Genomic DNA, 17,976 nt, shown 5'->3' on the forward strand with positions numbered 1-17,976 from the left:
ATAGGTAGCGTCACGAGATTTAGAGCAGAACGAGAATTCGTGGACATCTCAATGAGCGTGCGCACTGTAGACTCCTTGTCCTCGCGCCTCTAGAACCCAGTCCGTCTTTCGGGCATGCGCGCACAGGAAACTCCGCCTCATTTGCTCCCGGAAGTGGTCGCTTAGTCCGTCGTGCGCGTGCGCGCAGCCAAGTCGTGGCCGTCGCGGAGGTTAAGCCCGGGAATCGCGGCCTTGGGCGCCGGTGAGGAGCTGCGCGGCTTGTCGGTGGCGGCTGCCCAGACCGCGGCGCCCCTGGAAGGGGATTGGAAGTGGGGATGGGAGCGAGGGTGGGCGGCGCGTTCTTCTTCCTCGGGCCTGGCGCGCGCACGGAGAGCGCGCTCTCGTAAGGCCCGTTGGGCCGTAGCGGCGTCGCGGATTCCCGCCGCGCGTCACTGGCCCCTGGCGTGGTTCGGGGTCTTAGAGATTCTTTTGACTTCCTTGGTTGCCTCAGTTTCCCTCATCGTTAGGGCCCTGGCGACTGCTGCTCCTGTCCACCTGAGTAGGTCCGTGGCTGCGATTAAAAGATAACGGTATTTCCTCCCAAAGTGGACCAGAGCAGCACCTTCTCAAATACCGCTTTTCTTCCCTTGTCGATCGTTTATCGATAATCTTAATGGTGGTCCATGAGGTCGCACGTCTCCAGTCATTGGCAAAACTTTTATTTCAGACGGTTTTCACCGCACAATTCAGGCCCTCCTGGAACTTTAGTGTGAACCAGGCTGGCCTCGAACTCACACACATCATGGTGCCGCTGCCTCCCCAGTACTGGGATGAACAGCGTGTATCTCTACACCTGGGTGTCTAATTTGGGTTTATTACTGCTCACGGTGGGAGGGTACAGTCCGCTTTGGTGGGGAAGTGTTGTCGCAGGAGCTTGGGGCACGAAGCAGAATTATAAATGCCAGTGTTCACATTGCTTTCCTCAGACTATCTTTTATGTGTTTTTATGTGTGTGTGCATGTTGAGTGTGGTACCCATTGAGTCCAGAAGAGAGTGCCAGGTGCCCTGGAGCTGGTTGTCAGCTGCCCAGTTTGGGTGCTAGAAACGGAACTGGTTTTTTTTGCAAGGGCACAAATGCTTTTCACTACTGAGCCAACTCCCCAACCTACCCAGCGCCCTTTTATCTCTTATTTAAGACAAGTTCTTACTGCATAGCCCACTCAGGCCTCCAACTCAAACAAGAGCTGACATGAGAGCGGGCACCGCCATGCCCCACAATTAAGTGCTTGTGTTTTTGGAGGTTGAAAGTTCGTCATGGGCTGAGAGGGTAGCTCAGTTGTGAGATTTTGCAGGATTCTGTGCACCTCCAGAACCAAGGAATGTGGTCACCCAGGCTGGTTTTGTCCTTTTTTCCCCCACCCTCCAAAACTGATGGATTTTTTTCCTTCAGTGGATCCTCAGGCACACACCCTAGAGGCTTTATGGATACTAAACAAGCACTCTGCCCCTGAATTACACCCTCAAGCCTGTGGCTGGACACCCTGTCCCCTTGGAAGAGTGGCCAGAGTCTCATGTTCTTGGGAGTCCTCTTTGCCAGAGGTCAAAGTTTTCCCTCCTGTCACTGCCCTGGGTGCCCTCTTTTTCTGGGGAGCAGACTGTGCCACCCTTGGACTCTGCTTTTTTTTTTTTTTTTTTTTTTGGTTTTTCGAGACAGGGTTTCTTTGTGGCTTTGGAGCCTGTCCTGGAACTAGCTCTGTAGACCAGGCTGGTCTCGAACTCACAGAGATCCACCTGTCTCTGCCTCCCAAGTGCTGGGATTAAAGGCATGCGCCACCATCGCCCAGCTTGGACTCTGCTCTTGCATCTGGCCAACTCCATCTAATTTAGGAATGTGTATCCTGGTAGCTTTGGAAGATGTGGACAGTGCGTCTCTTTTTCAGTCCTTGGGTGGCTGAGTATGAAACAGCTCACAGCTTGAGTTCATATCCTCTCATCTTCCCAGCATCCAGAGGCCTCTGTGTCCCTTCCTCCTTTGGAACTGACAACCAGTGACCTCGTAGTGTCTCTGCCTTGAGCTCTCCTACCTACCTCCTAGGCAGACTCCAAGGTGACATTGTAGATAATTGGGATACCCGGCTCTCAAAGAGTCTTGATCCCGTTTGCAAGGTTCCTTTTGCTGTCTGAGGCTCCAGCAATGATGACAAGAGCTGCCCTCCACTTCTCTCCTGGGCACTGTGAATTCACTCTGAGTTATAACCAGAGTCCTGCAGCAGACAGTATGAAGTGTTCCACCATCAGGAGAACATGGCCTGGTGGCTTTGAGCCCGACACAGAGCTTTCTACAGCACTGTGGACAGCTCAGAACTCGGGAGACTGGGAAAAGCTCCTTATGCCCTGTGTGTTAGATGGGGGCGGGGTGGTCTTTAGTCCCAGCATTTGGGAGGCAGAGGCAGGTGAATCTCTGTTTGAGACCAGCCTGGTCTATGTGGAGAGTCCCAGGACAGCCAGGGCTATGGAGAGAGATCCCATCATACCGCAGTTACCTGGGAAGATCAAGAGTTCAAACACAAGCAGTCCTCCCCCTAGGAAGTTCAAGGCCAAGCCAAGTTCTGTAAGACTCTGCCTGTTCCCCCACCCCCCTCATAACACCAAAGAATCAGTTTGATGTAATGGCACACCCCTATAATTCCAGTGCTTGGGGGACCAGGAGTTGAAAAGATAGCCTCGGGTACATAATGAGTTTACGAACAGCCTGGGCTACCTGAGATTTGAAGAAATGATACTAGGGTCTTGGGCTTGCTTAGCAAAAACTGGCGGTTTCTGTACTTGGTTCACATTGGCCCTAGGGATTAGGTAGAATCCAGTCTGCGACATACAGGTGACGGGCTGCCTGCCTGCTGCGTGAGTCTCTGGCCACCCCATGGGCCTAGCAGTACCAACAGTGTTCTGATTCTTCTTTCTCCCAGGTTTCTCTTGTCTCTTGAAGCTCCCAGGCCTGCACCATGGACTTCCAGCACAGACCTGGAGGCAAGACTGGGAGTGGGGGCGTGGCCTCCTCCTCTGAGAGCAACCGGGACCGCAGGGAGCGCCTGCGGCAGCTGGCCCTTGAAACCATCGACATCAACAAGGTTTGGGAGCAGTGTCCCCGTGTACACAGAGCCCCTACAACACCTCCGTCTTGGGTTCAGAGAACCAGGCTTTGTGGTCTAACAGGTACTTATATTCCCTCCCAGGACCCATACTTTATGAAAAACCATCTGGGATCCTATGAGTGCAAACTCTGCCTGACGCTGCATAACAATGAGGTACGTGCTTCCACCTGACCTCGTCCCCCACTGGGCATATGCGTGGCCTTTACACTGATGGGGTGACATTGGTGGACCTTGGACCTATCACCCAGAGCCGAGGGCTCCCTCAGTGTTGGTCTGGTTTGGTTGAATTCTTTTATTTTTTTCTCAGCTGTGCTGGGTAAGCAGCCACTGAGCTGAACTGTGTGCCCGTCCAGCTCTGTGAGCTCTGCCTCTGGCTCTACACTAAAGGTGGCCTGGGGACCAGCTGCCCTTTTACCCTTTCTCTTTCTCTGACCTTGGTGTCAGGACAGCAGTCAGTGTGTCTGATCTGTGAATGTCCCCAGCAACAGGGCTGCTTCTGCATTTTAGGGAATCAGGGAGGAGGTGAGGACTGGAGTCCATTGGTAGTCCAGGACTAGATGAGCAGAGCAATCAGCAGTGACCGTGTTGACAATGGAGTCAGCCGCCACAGCTGTGCAGGATGCCGAGCAGTAGCTTAGGCTCCACCACCCCCTCAGGAGCTCCCTGAGCACTTGCCAGACCCCTGTAGTGGGGTCAGCACTGAAGACTTCGGTGTGTGTGCTGGTCCTAACCACAGAGAGGTTCCCAGAGTGGCATGGCGTGTCACTGCTCCCCAGTGCAGCCACGGCCACTGCATCCCCATAGGTTCCCATGCTCCAAGGAACTATAGACTCATGTCAGACCCGTGGGCTGGGTCCCCTTAGAGCTGTCCTGCTTCCCCCTCCCCCTCAGTGACCTGTCTTCTTTTTCTCTGCAGGGGAGCTACCTGGCCCACACCCAAGGGAAGAAGCATCAGACTAACTTGTGAGCCCTCACTTTGTGGCTGGGTGGGGAGGAGGGAAAGGCCCTGTGTTTACTCTGCCTGTGTTCCAGCCTGGCAGTCCTTCTGCAGAGCTGACTGCTAAGGAGCAAGGACAGTGGGGTGATTGGTGCCCACCTGCTCTGTCCCTGCTTGGGAGACTCCAGGGCTGAGCCCTCATCCTGTCCATGAGCTCCAAGGCCAGGGGGCTCTGGCGCCTGTATGCTTGGCCTTGGCAGCTGGTGGAGGGGCCATGCATCCATGTTTTGTGTTTGTAGGGCCCGGCGAGCTGCCAAAGAGGCCAAGGAAGCCCCTGCCCAGCCAGCACCTGAAAAGGTCAAGGTGGAGGTAAAAAAGTTTGTGAAGATTGGCCGCCCTGGCTACAAAGGTGTGTGTGTGTGTGTGTGTCGGCCAGCCTACAGTTGTGGGCTGCGACATGAATGAGCCCTGTGGGCCCTGGCACAGGATACACCCATCCCTAGGACACATAGCCGCTACTTCCTCTGTCGTCATAGCAGCCCACAGGTGGGCGATAAGCACCAATCCCCCACTAGAAACTTCCAGAAGGATGGGGAGGCAGGTTTTCTGCAGTCAGCACTCCCAGAGCCCCTCAGCAGAGGCCCCCGAGTGACCTGGCCTGATCAGAAAGCCAGTCGTGTAGTCAGCAGGAACCCAGGGTGGCTGCAGAGGGCTGTCCACACCGTCCTGACCATGCAGTGCTGGGCTGGGTTGTCTTGCTCAGATCCTAGCCAGGTGAGCACCTATGACACATAACAGCCCTCTCCCCTGTGTATTGCAGTGACCAAGCAGAGGGACACAGAGATGGGCCAGCAGAGCCTGCTGTTTCAGGTGAGGTGGGGCCAGTCGGGGTGGAGCGGACACGTGAGTGTGGTGCTGATGCTGCTGTGCACGTTTACAGATTGACTACCCTGAGATTGCCGAGGGCATCATGCCACGCCACCGCTTCATGTCTGCTTACGAGCAGAGGATTGAGCCCCCAGACCGCCGCTGGCAGTACCTGCTCATGGCTGCTGAGCCCTACGAGACCATTGCCTTCAAGGTAGTGACACCGAGGACAGGAGATGGGCAGCCGGGAAGCCTGTCTGTCGGTCCCCGTCTCCACCCTGGGGTACTGAAGCTTGTGCTTTCCTCTCCCAGGTGCCAAGCCGGGAGATCGACAAGGCAGAGGGAAAGTTCTGGACCCACTGGAACCGAGAGACCAAGCAGGTGAGGTTCTGCAGCCCTTGCATGGCACTCCTCCTCCCTCTCACCCTCCTCCCCTGCGGTCACTGACGCTCCTCCCTACAGTTTTTTCTTCAGTTCCACTTTAAGATGGAGAAGCCACCTGCCCCACCCAGCCTCCCTGCTGGACCCCCAGGTGTCAAGCGGCCCCCTCCCCCACTCATGAATGGCCTGCCTCCTCGCCCACCACTGCCAGATGCTTTGCCCCCACCTCCGCCTGGTGGCCTGCCTCTGCCCCCTATGCCTCCCACCGGGCCTGCTCCCTCTGGGCCTCCTGGACCTCCCCAAATGCCTCCACCAGCTCCTGGGGTCCATCCCCCAGCCCCAGTAGTCCACCCACCCACATCTGGAGTCCATCCCCCAGCTCCTGGGGTCCATCCCCCAGCCCCAGTGGTCCACCCACCAACATCTGGGGTCCATCCCCCAGCTCCAGGTGTGCTCCCAGCAGCCCCTGGAGTGCACCCACCAGCCCCTGTGGTGCACCCACCAGCTCCCGGGGTCCACCCAGCAGCCCCTGGAGTGCACCCACCAGCTCCCGGGGTCCACCCGCCAGCTCCCGGGGTCCACCCTCCCCCATCAGCTGGAGTTCATCCTCAGGCTCCAGGAGTACACCCACCTGCTCCTGCAGTTCACCCTCAGGCACCTGGGGTGCACCCCCCAGCTCCTGGCATCCACCCTCAGGCACCTGGGGTACACCCCCAGCCTCCTCCTGGAGTCCACCCTGCTGCACCTGTAGTTCACCCTCAGCCTCCAGGTGTTCACCCCTCAAATCCTGGGGTGCACCCAGCTCCTATGCCCCCCATGCTAAGGCCCCCACTCCCCTCAGACGGCCCTGGGAACATGCCTCCCCCTCCCCCAGGCAACTGAGTCATGGCCCCAGCACCCCCTGCTGCCTATGCGCAGCCTTTTCCTGGGGCCAGTCCTTGGAAAGTTTTCTATTTTGTCCTGTTCTGAGTCCATTAAACAGCCTCCCCCATGTCTCCCTGTCTGCAGTGTGGTTCTTATGTTGTCTTGGGGGAGTGGAGGGGATGGGCAGGTACTGCCTTATTGAAGGCATGGTGACCCGGGGTTCTGTGAGTCCTCCAGGTGGGCTCCCTAGGCAGATGGGAGCTACTCAAGGACAGCTGTGGTTTCTGCAATTGTGGGCCTGTCTCTTGAGGACAGAAAACCCTTTGAGAAGGCCACCTCCCACCTGCTGGACATACTGGGCGCCAGGCACTGTCCCCCAAGGTCACTTCCAGAGTTGATAGGGGTGCCCCTCCCAAGCACTCTTGCTCAGCTATGCATATAAGCAGGGCCTTCCAGACTTTGTTGCACCGCCATGCAGGGACGACCCCTCTCTCCGATGGCACTACTGCTGGTGACCATGGGGGCTGTGTTACAGGCGGAGACTCTCAGAGAAGAGCTCCAAAGAGCCCCCAGCACCAGGGGCCTCATCTTCCTTGAGGATGGGGTCTGGCCTCCCAGCGATCCCCCAGAGCCCTTGTGCCTGGTGATGCTGAGAGCAGAGGGGAACAGAAGCAGAATCCCGCTAAGGGTAGTAGGGGGCCTGGACAGCTATGAGCATGCCTTCCTGGAGGCTGTACAGGAGTCTCACTGGGGACCCCAAGACCTGGCCACCTTTGGAGTCTGCACTCCTGATGCCCAGGCTGTCCTGCCACTCTTGCAGCACCTTGGGGCCTGGCTGGGGGAGCCTGGGGGGCAGCAGTTGCTGGTCCTGCACCTGACTGAAGGTATGTGATGGGCGCTGTTCAGGACCCCTGTGCCTTGTGCAACCTGAGGCTCATTCCGAGGACCCGGGGGAGGCTGCAGGGAGGCCCTATTGCTTGGCTGCCAGGCACAGCCTTGATGGCGGAGCACAACACCCCAACTCCGTCCCAGGCAAAGGGTCACCGAGTCCCTTCAAGCAAGGTCCTCACTTCACAGCTGGGGTCAGGGTCCTTCAGGCCTGCGTGGCCACAGGAGATCTCCAGTTAGATTCCAGCTGAGGGACTCTCTGTAGGATAGGTCTTGAGGGACGGAAACTAGTGGCTTCAGGCTCAGTTGTCAACCAGTATTCGCCCACAGTGATGTGGGAGCCCACGCTCTTGCTGAAGTTCCAAGAGCCTCCACGTGGGGGAGCCATCCGCTGGGAGCGGGCCCTGCTGGTGCTATACCCGGGACCCGGCCCCCAGGTCACCGTCACAGGGACTGGACTGCAGGGCACACAGGTACGTGAGAGTGGCATGGGGCCATCCCGGAACAGCCGTCTGGTTGGGGTGTATAAAGATCTGCCTAATAGAAGGGTTCCTGGGGTCACTAGTACACAAGGTAATCTACTCCCGGTATGGGATGGGTGTGCCTGGTAACCTGGCCATCCTCAGTCCAGCAGAGTCCCGATGTCTACAGAACCTCTGCCCTACACGGGACACCCGCTATTTGGTGCTGGTTGTGGATATCCCAGCGGGGGCCTGGAGTGGCCCTGGCCTTGCCCTAACTCTTCAGTCACGCAGAGAAGGTAGGTCCAGGTCCGGGCAGAGGGGAAGGGACGGTGTGAAAAGAGGCTGCCCTTTGCCCTTCCCCTCAGCTAGCCACGTGCCCACTCCCCGCAGGTGCCACCCTGAGCATCGCCCAGCTGCAGGCTTTTCTGTTTGGCTCTGACTCCCGCTGTTTCACACGTATGACCCCTACCCTGCTGTTGCTGCCACCTACCCAGTCATCAGTGCAGCCAGCGCATGGCCAGCTGGACACCATGCCCTTCCCGCCGCCCAGGTGTGCGCACGGCAGGGCTGGAGTTGGAACTGGGAAGATGTGGGGAGGAGGAAATGCGCCCACCACAGCCTCTTGTGCTCAAGGTTGGCTCACTGCCTTCGATTCCAGGCTGCCCCTGGAGCCGGAGGATCTGCCACACAGCGCCGACCCCTTCCTAGAGACTCTCACCCGCTTAGTGCGTGCCTTGCGGGGACCCCCTACCCGAGCCTCTCACACGCGTCTGGCCCTGGACCCTGGGGCGCTGGCCAACTTCCCACAGGGCCTGGTCAACCTGTCGGACCCCGCGGCCCTGGAATGCCTGCTCGATGGGGAGGAACCCCTGCTACTGCTGCTGTCTCCCACTGCAGCCACCGTGGGGGACCCCACGCCGCTGCAGGGCCCTGCCTCTGCTCCCTGGGCCGCCGACCTGGCACGCAGGGTGGCCGTGGAGCTGCAGGCGGCGGCCTCAGAGCTGCGTAGCCTTCCAGGTCTGCCACCCGCTGCGCCCCCTCTGCTGTCGCGCCTGCTGGCGCTGTGCCCCAATGACTCCAACAGCCCCGGGGACCCACTGCGCGCGCTGCTTCTACTAAAGGCACTGCAGGGTCTGCGTGCTGAGTGGCGTGGGAGGGAAGGGCGCGGGAGGGCTGGACGCAGCGTGGAGACCGCTGCAGAAGGGCCTTGCAGGCTGCGCGAGCTAAGTGTGGATCTGCGGGCAGAGCGCTCAGTGCTCATCCCTGAGACCTACCAGGCCAACAACTGTCAAGGCACCTGCGTGTGGCCACAGTCCGACCGCAACCCGCACTACGGGAACCACGTGGTCCTCCTGCTGAAGATGCAGGCTCGCGGGGCTGCCCTGGGGCGCCTACCCTGCTGCGTGCCCACTGCATACGCGGGCAAGCTGCTCATCAGCCTGTCCGAGGAACGCATTAGCGCGCACCACGTGCCTAACATGGTGGCCACCGAGTGCGGCTGCCGCTGACGCCTGCTTTGTCTCCAGACAGTATACCAATAAAGATCAGCAAACACTCAGCGGGGGTGTCTGTGGGTGGAGGGACCTCCCTCTCAAGTGCTAGATCTACACACACGTACACACACCTTCCAGTCCGGGAGGATGCACTCCATCTCCATCACTTTTTAAGGACAGGGTCTCTCTATCCTGGAACTTACTATGCAGACCAGGCTGGCCTCGAACTCACAGAGAGCGGACTGACCCTACCTCCCCAGTGCTGGCATTAAACTCCCAGACCATGTCACTTTTTAAATTAGTTAACTAATTTGTATGTGTGGAGGGGAGGGTTGAGGCAGGAGAATTGCTTTGAGTCATCCTGAACTACAGAGTAAAACCCTGCTTCAAAGTCCAAAAGAGGGGAGCGAGACAAACAGCTCAGCCGTAAAGGGCGCTTGCACATCCCAACCCCGACCCCCCCACCCCAGGCTCAAACCTGAAAAAGAAAATGTGGCGGTGCAGGTGTGTCTGGAGGTGGAGACAGGAGGGTCAGAACTGCAAGCACGCTGATGGAGGTCAGGATAATGAAGGGGAGTGTGTCCCAGGATAAAGGCTCAGCGGCAAGCACCTTTACCCACTTCGCCATCTCGTCGACCCTTGGGGTCCAGGCACAAAGGAGCAGAAAACGTGGCTGTCGCAGCACGAGCTTTATTTACTGGTGCTGCAGGGAGAAGGGACACGGGGTTCACCAAGGAGGACAGGGGCAGGATCAATCGCGCCCCTTTCCCACACGGGGCTTCTGTCTGGGTCGGTCGTCACGGTCGTGGCGTCGCCGGGAAGCCCAGGCCTGCCGCTTCTCATGCTCGAGTTCCCTGGAGGACCGCATCCATGGCCGATGGCCTCCTTCGCGGGCCTCCCAGCGCCGGGACAGGGATTGGCGGGGCTCCCTGGTGACCCACGGCCTCTCCTCCTTCCTGGGCTTCTCCCTCCTCAGTTTCTCCTTCTTCAGCTTCTCTCGTTTCTTTGACTTCTCCCTCGGCCTCTCCTGGGACCCTTGGCCACCAAGGGGTGCGCACTCTTCTCCAGAGGCCTCTGGGGTGGACCCGCCAGGCTCCCCCTGGGTTTCTGCTTCTGCAGCCTCAGGCTTTTCCTGCTTCTGTACCTGGGGCCCGGGTGGCTCAGGCTTGGGCTCAGGAGGCCCCGATGGGGGCACCAAGAGCGGGGGCTTAGGCTGCAGAAAGACAATGTGGGGTCTTGGGGTCCGCGCCCATCTCCCCACAAGCCGGACCTCCTTTTCCCTGGAAAGCAGCCCCATCAGGTGAAGGCCCGGGAAGAAAGCTTACCGCGGGCGCCTCTGGTTTCTTGGGTGTAGGACTGGGCGGGACCCACTGCTGAGGGATTTCCACCGCCACCTCCCCAGCCACCGCGTCTGAAAGTCAGTCGGTCTGGGTTGGAGGACAGAGCGCACCCTCCTCATCCTCCCACTCAGCCCCAGAACAACCCACTTCAGCAGTCTACCTCATGCTCCTGCTGCTGGGATACCCCCTCCTCCTAGAGACCCCCCTTTTCTCTTCTCTTCTCTTCTCTTCTCTTCTCTTCTCTTCTCTTCTCTTCTCTTCTCGTCTCTTCTCTTCTCTTCTCTTCTCCTCTCTCCCTCTCTTCTCTTCTCTTCTCTTCTCTTCTCCTCTCTCCCTCTCTTCTCCTCTCTCCTCCTTTCCCCTCCCCTCCCCTCCCCCCTCTCTCTGCACGGGGACATCTAGCCTGGGGTGGACTATGAAGGAGTGGGACCAGGTTCAGTCTCACATGCCCGTCATCCTGGCTGGAGGATGCTGAGACAGGAGGATTGCCATGAGACCCAGGCTAATCTGTGTTATATAAAATGAGCCCTTAACTCAAAAGCAAACAAAAAAGCCTGGGTTCAGCTCTTGGGAGTTCAAAGCAGGGGGATCAGAGGCCAGCCAGGGCTATATAGAAAGCTTGAGGCCAGCCTGGACTATGTGAAACTCTGTCAAAAAAAAAAAAATGTCTGGGCATGGTGACTCACACCTTTAATTCCAGCACGTGGGAGGGACGCAGAGGCAGGCGAATTTCTCAGAGTCTACAGAGGCCAGCCAGGGATACAGAGTGAGACTCTGGCTCAAAATGAATGAATGAATGAATGAATGAATGAATGAATGAATGAATGAATGCCAGTTGAGCCAAGAGCACCCCAAAGGCAGGCTTGGAAGCCTAGGTGTGACCATGCGGCTCACAGGCTATTCCTGGGGTAGGGAGAGACTTGAGCACAATGTTTGTAGGAACAATGGAGTCACTGCCCCCGCAGGGCTGCAGGGAATGCACCCCACCCCTTTGGAGAGGACTCTCACTGTCCCTACCCCTGCCGCAGGCCAATCCCTCCTCTGCAAGGCTCACCCTGACAGAGCTGGACAGCCGAGCCCAGCAGTGCCACCAGAGAGGCCAGCACCAGGCACTTGTTGAGCGTCAGGTCTCCCCAAGGCAGGTCGTCCCTGGGCGGTGGCGGTGGCGGCGGGGGCTTCAGGGGAGGCGCAGCCTGCAACTTTCTGCGTGCGGGAACGCTCCGGGGGCCTGTGGAGACAAGGTTTGGTCGCCTGTGGCTCCTGTCGCCCCATCCCCGCCCGCTCGCCCTCCCCGCGCAAACCCACTTGTCCCAGCTTTAGGAATCCCTTTACTGGTTCCCAGACCCTCCTGGGCCACGAGCTCTTTCTCCACAGTGCCAGCAGTCACTGTGTCCTGGAGGACCTGTAGGGCGTCAGAGACAGGCGGGATATCAGTTCAGACTTTCCGGGGAGGAGGCGGGTTGTAATGACTCATTCTGTAATCTCAACACCCAGGAGGTCGAGACATAAGAGGGTCTGCAGTTGGATGCCGACCTGGGCTGTGTAGAAGGACTGTCTAAAACTCAAAAGTAGGGCCCAGGCAAGCAGCTCACTGGGTGCTGGTCCTGCCTCCAAACCTGACAGCCTGCGTTTGATCCTGGGACACCCCACTCCCCTCCCCCCCCCCAGTAAAGGAGAAAACAGATTCAGGGAAGATGGCCTGTGATCCCTTGCTGTACATGTTCACATATACATATAAATAATTATATACACACACATATATATGTGTGTGTATGCATATATAGACATGCAGATAAGTACAGATCTATACATGTGTATATATACAAATATATAAAAACACAATACATGTATATAAACACATATACACACACACACATATATATATATACATATACATTAGAAGTTGGAGAGATGGCTCAGTGGCTACAGCACAGGCAGCTCTCGCAGAGAACCCAGCACCCACAGGGCAGCTCACAACCATCTGTAACTCCACTTCCAGGGGATCCAATGCCCCCTTCTGGTTTCTGAGTTCATCAGATACCCATGTATGCAGGCAAAACGCATAAAAAAATAAAAATTAAATACAAATCAACACCCATAAACATAAAACAAAAATGAAGGAAAAAAAACTTTTGTTTTTTGTTTTCAAGACAGAATTTCTCTGTGTAGCCCTGCAATCCTGGAACTCACTCTGCAGACCAGGCTGGTCTCAAACTCACAGAGATCCGCCTGCCTCTGCTTCCGGAGTGCTGGGATTAAAAGTGTGCACCACCACTGCCCAACTGAAACAAATTTTATTTATTTATTTATTTATTTATTTATTTATTTATTTATTTATTTATTATGTATACAATATTCTGTCTGTGTGTATGCCTGCAGGCCAAAAGAGGGCACCAGACCCCATTACAGATGGTTGTGAGCCACCATGTGGTTGCTGGGAATTGAACTCAGGACCTTTGGAAGAGCAGGCAATGCTCTTAACCTCTGAGCCATCTCTCCAGGCCCTGAAACAAATTTTTGAAAGGAAGCTGGGGTTGTAGCTCCCCCAGCTCTATACACAGCAGGTCTGACAGTGCTCGCCTGTCACTCCAGGACTTGGAAAGGGGGGTGCGAGGCTCCGAGTTCAGGGTCATTCCTGAAATTTGAGTTCGAAGACAGCCTGGGCTACATGAGACCCTAACTCAAAAATAAAAAGAAAAAAGGAAGGGAGGAAGGGAGGGAGGGAGGGAGGGAGGGAGGGAGGGAGGGAGGGAGGGAGGGAGGGAGGAAGAGAGGTGGAGAAGAATGGGAGACCACCATTCCTTTAGCAGGCTGTCCCGATCGCGGAGCCAGCTACTCACAGGTGTCCAGCGACAAGAGTCAGCCAGCCTGGATGCCCCTGTTGTTGAAACAGATGAAGAATCGAAATAGCAGGGTATTTACCACCCTGACCAACTCCACCCCACCCCACACCGAAAGGCAATTTGCAGCTTCCTATGCAAATGACAAGGGACATGGGGCTCAGAGACATGCAGCAGTGTCTCCTAGAAGCTTCCAACCCAGAACCGAGGAATCAACCCCTAAAGCCGCTTGCCTTGGCCCAGGCTGGGAGATTAAGTGTTGGTCTCCAAAGCGGAGCCACCAGGCTCTCGCATCAATCGCGGTACCTTGTGCCTTGCCGTCTGGCCGTCGGCCTGAGCTTGGCTCCTCCAGTAACGAGAAGTCATCGCTGGGGAGGCAGCTGCCCAGGCCCCCATCCAGATCCTCCAAGCCTCTGGCTGTCATGAAGACTGCAGGATGGGCAGGGAGTCAGGGCATCGTCTTACCTAATCTTCGCCTTCACTGGAGGAATTCATGCTCCTTTCATTTTGTTTTTTTCAAGACAGGGTTTCTCTGTGTAGCCCTGGCTGTCCTGGAACTCGCTCTGTAGACCAGGCTGACCTCAAACTCGCAGAGATCCACCTGCCTCTGCCTCCCGAGTGCTAGGATTAAAGGTGTGAGCCACATGCTGGGCAGAAATTCATACTCTTGCATGACTTCAGCATTTCCTTGGGACCCCTTCCCCATAGCCCAACCATGGGAAGACACCCAGAGTCTATCAATACAGCAAGGAACAAAATCAAGTCCCCGAGAGGCCCAGAGCTCACCCAGGCCCAGAGCTCACCCAGGGCTACACAGGAATGAACCCAAGGCCCATGCTGGAGCCCTGCTCTGCAGAGCCAGCTCAAATTCTCTGAGGCCATAGACTATTTTTATCGGGTGTCTCACGCCAGCAGGAGAGGTCAGTCTGGCAGCCCAACCCCTCCCCAGACTCTTGCTCCCAGTCTAACAGAGTAGGCATCCTAGTGCCGAACCCCCTAGCTGACCCAGGATTCAGGGGGCTGAAGCCTCAGCAGCCCGCCCGGTCTAGCCCTCAGTGTGACAGCGGAGGCAGGGCAGACGGGGTCGTGAGGGGTTTCCAGTCACGACACCAGCCTTCTTGCCCCTGTTTTTATAGGGCACACAGAGAAACTGGGACCAGGGGCTCTGCTGAGCTGGATGCCAGACACAGGTTTAGTTTATGGGGAGGAGGGGACCATACATGGCCACTGACTGCCCCCGCACCTCCACGCCCCGACAGAAATACTTTAAAAACAGGGAGGGTATGAGCCCGCAAGATGGCTCATCAGGTAGGAGAGCTTGTAGCCAAACCTGATGATCTGAATTCAATCCTCCAATCACCTCCCTTTGTGGGTGGCGTGGTTTCGAGACAGGGTTTCCCTGTGTAGCGCTGGCTGTCCTGGAACTCACGCTGTAGACCAGGCTGGTCTCGAACTCACGGAGATCCGCCTGCCTCTGCCTCCCGAGTGCTGGGATTAAAGGCTAGCCGCGGCCGGGCGCTTCAGCTGGAAGGCAAGGCTGGAGTCCTCGGGTTGTCTTCTGCTGACCACGCGTACCCCTCAGCACATACCTTCACTTGTCCACTTACAAAAACTAAAAATTTTAAAATATCATTTAAAAATGAAATATAAGTAAAACCATAGAAGTTTCCCCTCTTGGGGGAGGGTACCAGAACACAGGTGAGGCAGGGAATTTGGCCCCTCCCTGTATGGGGGGGTGGTCATCGGAATAGGGGACCCTAGTGGACCTCAGGGATCCCTTACCAAGCTCTAGAACCACAGCCCTATCCAGGTTCCCCCCAGCCCCTCTTACCCTACAGTCTCGGAGCTGGGCCTGACAAACAAGAAAGCGCACGGACCGGTGGTCTGTGATGGACAGCAACAGATGGCCAGAGACAGCTGCTGGGGACCAATTGGAGAGCGCCAAGGAGCCAGGAGGAGGGCTTTTCACGGGGTCACTGGGAGGGTGGCCGCCACCCACAGCCGCCTCCTGCAATGAACCCAGAGACCTTGTTTGCTGCTCTAGTGTCCGAGGTCGCAGCCTCAGTGGCCGCATCTGTGACTTGAGGCTTCTGAAGCGTGGCTGGCTTACCTCTGCCCTGAGTTCTAGGCTGACTCAACTATTTTCCAGTGGCTCCCGGTTGCTTTTTAGACTGTTCAATTTAATTTATTTATTTTTGTGGTAATGAGGATTGAATCCAGGACCTCAGTCCCACACTAGAGGATTCTGGGCGGGGCTCCACCCTGACCACGCCTCCAGCCCCCTCACTGGAGGATTCTGGGCGGGGCTCCACCCTGACCGCGCCCCCAGCCCCTCACTGGGGGATTCTAGGTAGATTTATTTTTTAAATTTTGCTCAAGGTTTTTATTTATTTATTTATTTATTTATTTATTTATTTATTTATTATGTATGCAATATTCTGTCTGTGTGCATGTCTGCTGGCCAGAAGAGGGCACCAGACCTCATTACATGTGGTTGCTGGGAATTGAACTCAGAATCTTTGGAAGAGCAGGTAATGCTAGGTAGATATTGTGGGCACAGTGACAGAAAATGTCATCACTAATGTAGCAGGGAGTGAGGGACTGGAGTCAGGGCTAGACTTCCTGAGCCGAAATCATCCTACAGTGACTGGTAAACAGGCTTCTGTGAGGAATCCTAATTCTGGAACAACCCGGTCCAAAGCCTGAGTTTCCTCCTGAGCAAAGTGAGATTTCTTCCTAGGTGGTACTGAGATAGAAACGGGATCACTTCCTTAGGGACTGATTTCCTCCAGCGGAAATAGTGCCACCTGCTGGGGGACCTGCATTTCTGCATCGCATTGCCTCACGGAACTGAGGATCAGACTGGTGACACATTTTATCCATTACTTTATTATCTGCCTATGTAGTCACTTAGTCAGTCAACAAACACAGCGCAGCGCACCCCAGCAATATGGAAATTACTGTTACTGTTATCAATAGTATAGTTGTTACTTTTTTTAACAATTATTTCTTTTGTGTAGGGGTGTGCGTGTGTGTGTGCGTGTGCGTGTGTGTGTGTGTGTGTGTGTAGGCAGGCACCCACACTACGAAGCTTGCAGGGTCTGTTCCCTGGTACTGGCCTCCCACCACGTGGACTGAACTCGGTCGTCGGGCATCACTGGGTAAAGACGCTCGATGACAGGTGCAGTCCGTAATCCTGGATGGCCTGGAACCAGGCTGACTTTGAACCTGACACTTTTGCCTCTTCAGTTGCATAGCCGCCAGCTTTTGTTTTGGGACAGGGTGTAAAGTGAAAGGCTGGGCCCCCAGGATAAGCTAAGGCCGTAAGACCCCTCTTTAGGGGAAGTATTAGCGAACAAAGAACAAAGTCGCCGGCTGCAGCCCACTCCCCCACCCTACTTCCCCCATCAGCTGGGTTAGCACAGGGTCAGCAGATGTGTGAGGACGTAACGGGGTGCTGTGCTAGCCCCCTTAGATACTAACAGCCTATCAGGAACCAACAGCTGAGCTTTCCCTCACCGTTAGCCAATTGAGATACAGGATAAGGAATTTTGTATTTTGAGACTGTAATCTTGTGACTGCTTTGTGGTTTTTGTCTTTATAAACCCTTTACAAGGGGCTGGAGAGATGGCTCAGAGCTTAGGAGCATTGCCTGCTCTTCCAGAGGTCCTGAGTTCAATTCCGAGGAACCACCTGGTGGCTCACAACCATCTGATCTGGTGCCCTCTTCTGGCCTGCAGGGATACATGCAGGCAGAACACTGAATACATAATAAACTAATAAATAAAATAATAAATAAAAGTAAATTTAAAAAAAAACTTGGAACCAGGCAGTGGTAGTGCACACCTTTAATTTCAGCACTTGGGAGGCAGGGGCAGGCGAAATCTTTGTGAGTTCAAGGCCAGCCTGGTTTACAGAACACCAGGACACATTCCAAAACTACACAGAGAAGTCCTGTCTTAAAAACAAAGAAATGGGGGCTGGAGAGATGGATCAGCGGTTAAGAGCATTGCCTGCTCTTCCAAAGGTCCTGAGTTCAAGTCCCAGCAACCACATGGTGGCTCACAACCATCTGTAATGAGGTCTGGTGCCCTCTTCTGGCCTGCAGGCACACACACAGACAGAATATTGTATACATAATAAATAAATAAATATTAAAAAAAAACAACAAAGAAATGAACAAACAAAAAACCCAAAAAAACCTCAGGAGTGAAATATTTGAGTAAAAAATGGGTTTTTTGTTTGTTTGTTTTGTTTTTTTGTTTTGTTTTGTTTTTTTTGAGACAGGGAGCCTGTCCTGGAACTATATTCTGTAGACCAGGCTGACTTCGAACTCCCAGAGATCCGCCTGCCTCTGCCTTCTGAGTGCTGGGATTAAAGGCGTGCGCCACCACCACCCAGCAAAAAACAAAAACAAAACAAAAAAGCCTGATTGTCCTCCTCTCTCTCTCCTTCCCCAATGCAAAAGGGCCTGCAAAACTCTCTAAGGCCTTCTCTATTGCTTCCTGTATCTCTCTATCCTGGGTCGTCCAGAACCTCTATTGGTGTGGGAGGTCCTCCTGAATATGTGCTGCTTTTATTGGTTAATGAATAAAGAATCTGTCTTGGTCCTGGAAGGGCAGAACAGAGCTAGGTGGGAAAACTAAACTGAATGCTGGGAGAAAGAAGGCGGAGTCAGGGAGATGTCATGTAGCCACCACCAGGAACAGACATGCCAGAACCTTGCCAGTAAGCCACAGCCACATGACGATACAGAGATTAATAGAAATAG

The 17,976-nt window shown here is 55.4% G+C and overlaps 3 protein-coding genes across 3 annotated transcripts; 2 read left to right on the forward strand and 1 right to left on the reverse strand.

Annotated features, from left to right (window-relative positions):
• Positions 1-125: 125 nt before the first annotated feature.
• On the forward strand, positions 126-6,311 carry Sf3a2 (splicing factor 3a subunit 2). Its single transcript, XM_057772433.1, has 9 exons — positions 126-241; positions 2,946-3,107; positions 3,213-3,284; positions 4,048-4,094; positions 4,368-4,477; positions 4,889-4,938; positions 5,009-5,149; positions 5,248-5,316; positions 5,398-6,311. The coding sequence occupies exons 2-9, from the start codon at positions 2,982-2,984 to the stop codon at positions 6,196-6,198; spliced, it is 1,416 nt and encodes a 471-aa protein (XP_057628416.1). The 5' UTR covers positions 126-241; positions 2,946-2,981; the 3' UTR covers positions 6,199-6,311.
• Positions 6,312-6,622: 311 nt separating this feature from the next.
• Positions 6,623-9,201, forward strand: Amh (anti-Mullerian hormone). The gene is made up of 5 exons (XM_057772480.1): positions 6,623-7,064; positions 7,399-7,541; positions 7,720-7,828; positions 7,923-8,082; positions 8,191-9,201. Exons 1-5 carry the CDS (start codon positions 6,653-6,655, stop codon positions 9,038-9,040), a joined length of 1,674 nt encoding a protein of 557 aa, XP_057628463.1. The 5' UTR covers positions 6,623-6,652; the 3' UTR covers positions 9,041-9,201.
• A 519-nt stretch (positions 9,202-9,720) lies between these two features.
• Positions 9,721-15,085, reverse strand: Jsrp1 (junctional sarcoplasmic reticulum protein 1). Its single transcript, XM_057772621.1, has 8 exons — positions 15,037-15,085; positions 14,536-14,817; positions 13,512-13,634; positions 13,206-13,243; positions 11,671-11,767; positions 11,420-11,593; positions 10,351-10,436; positions 9,721-10,238 (listed from the first exon to the last, which is right to left on the reverse strand). The coding sequence occupies exons 3-8, from the start codon at positions 13,627-13,629 to the stop codon at positions 9,777-9,779; spliced, it is 975 nt and encodes a 324-aa protein (XP_057628604.1). The 5' UTR covers positions 13,630-13,634; positions 14,536-14,817; positions 15,037-15,085; the 3' UTR covers positions 9,721-9,776.
• Positions 15,086-17,976: the final 2,891 nt, after the last annotated feature.

Source organism: Chionomys nivalis, chromosome 6 (genome assembly GCF_950005125.1).
Source record: "Chionomys nivalis chromosome 6, mChiNiv1.1, whole genome shotgun sequence".
Classification (NCBI taxonomy): Eukaryota; Metazoa; Chordata; class Mammalia; order Rodentia; family Cricetidae; genus Chionomys; species Chionomys nivalis.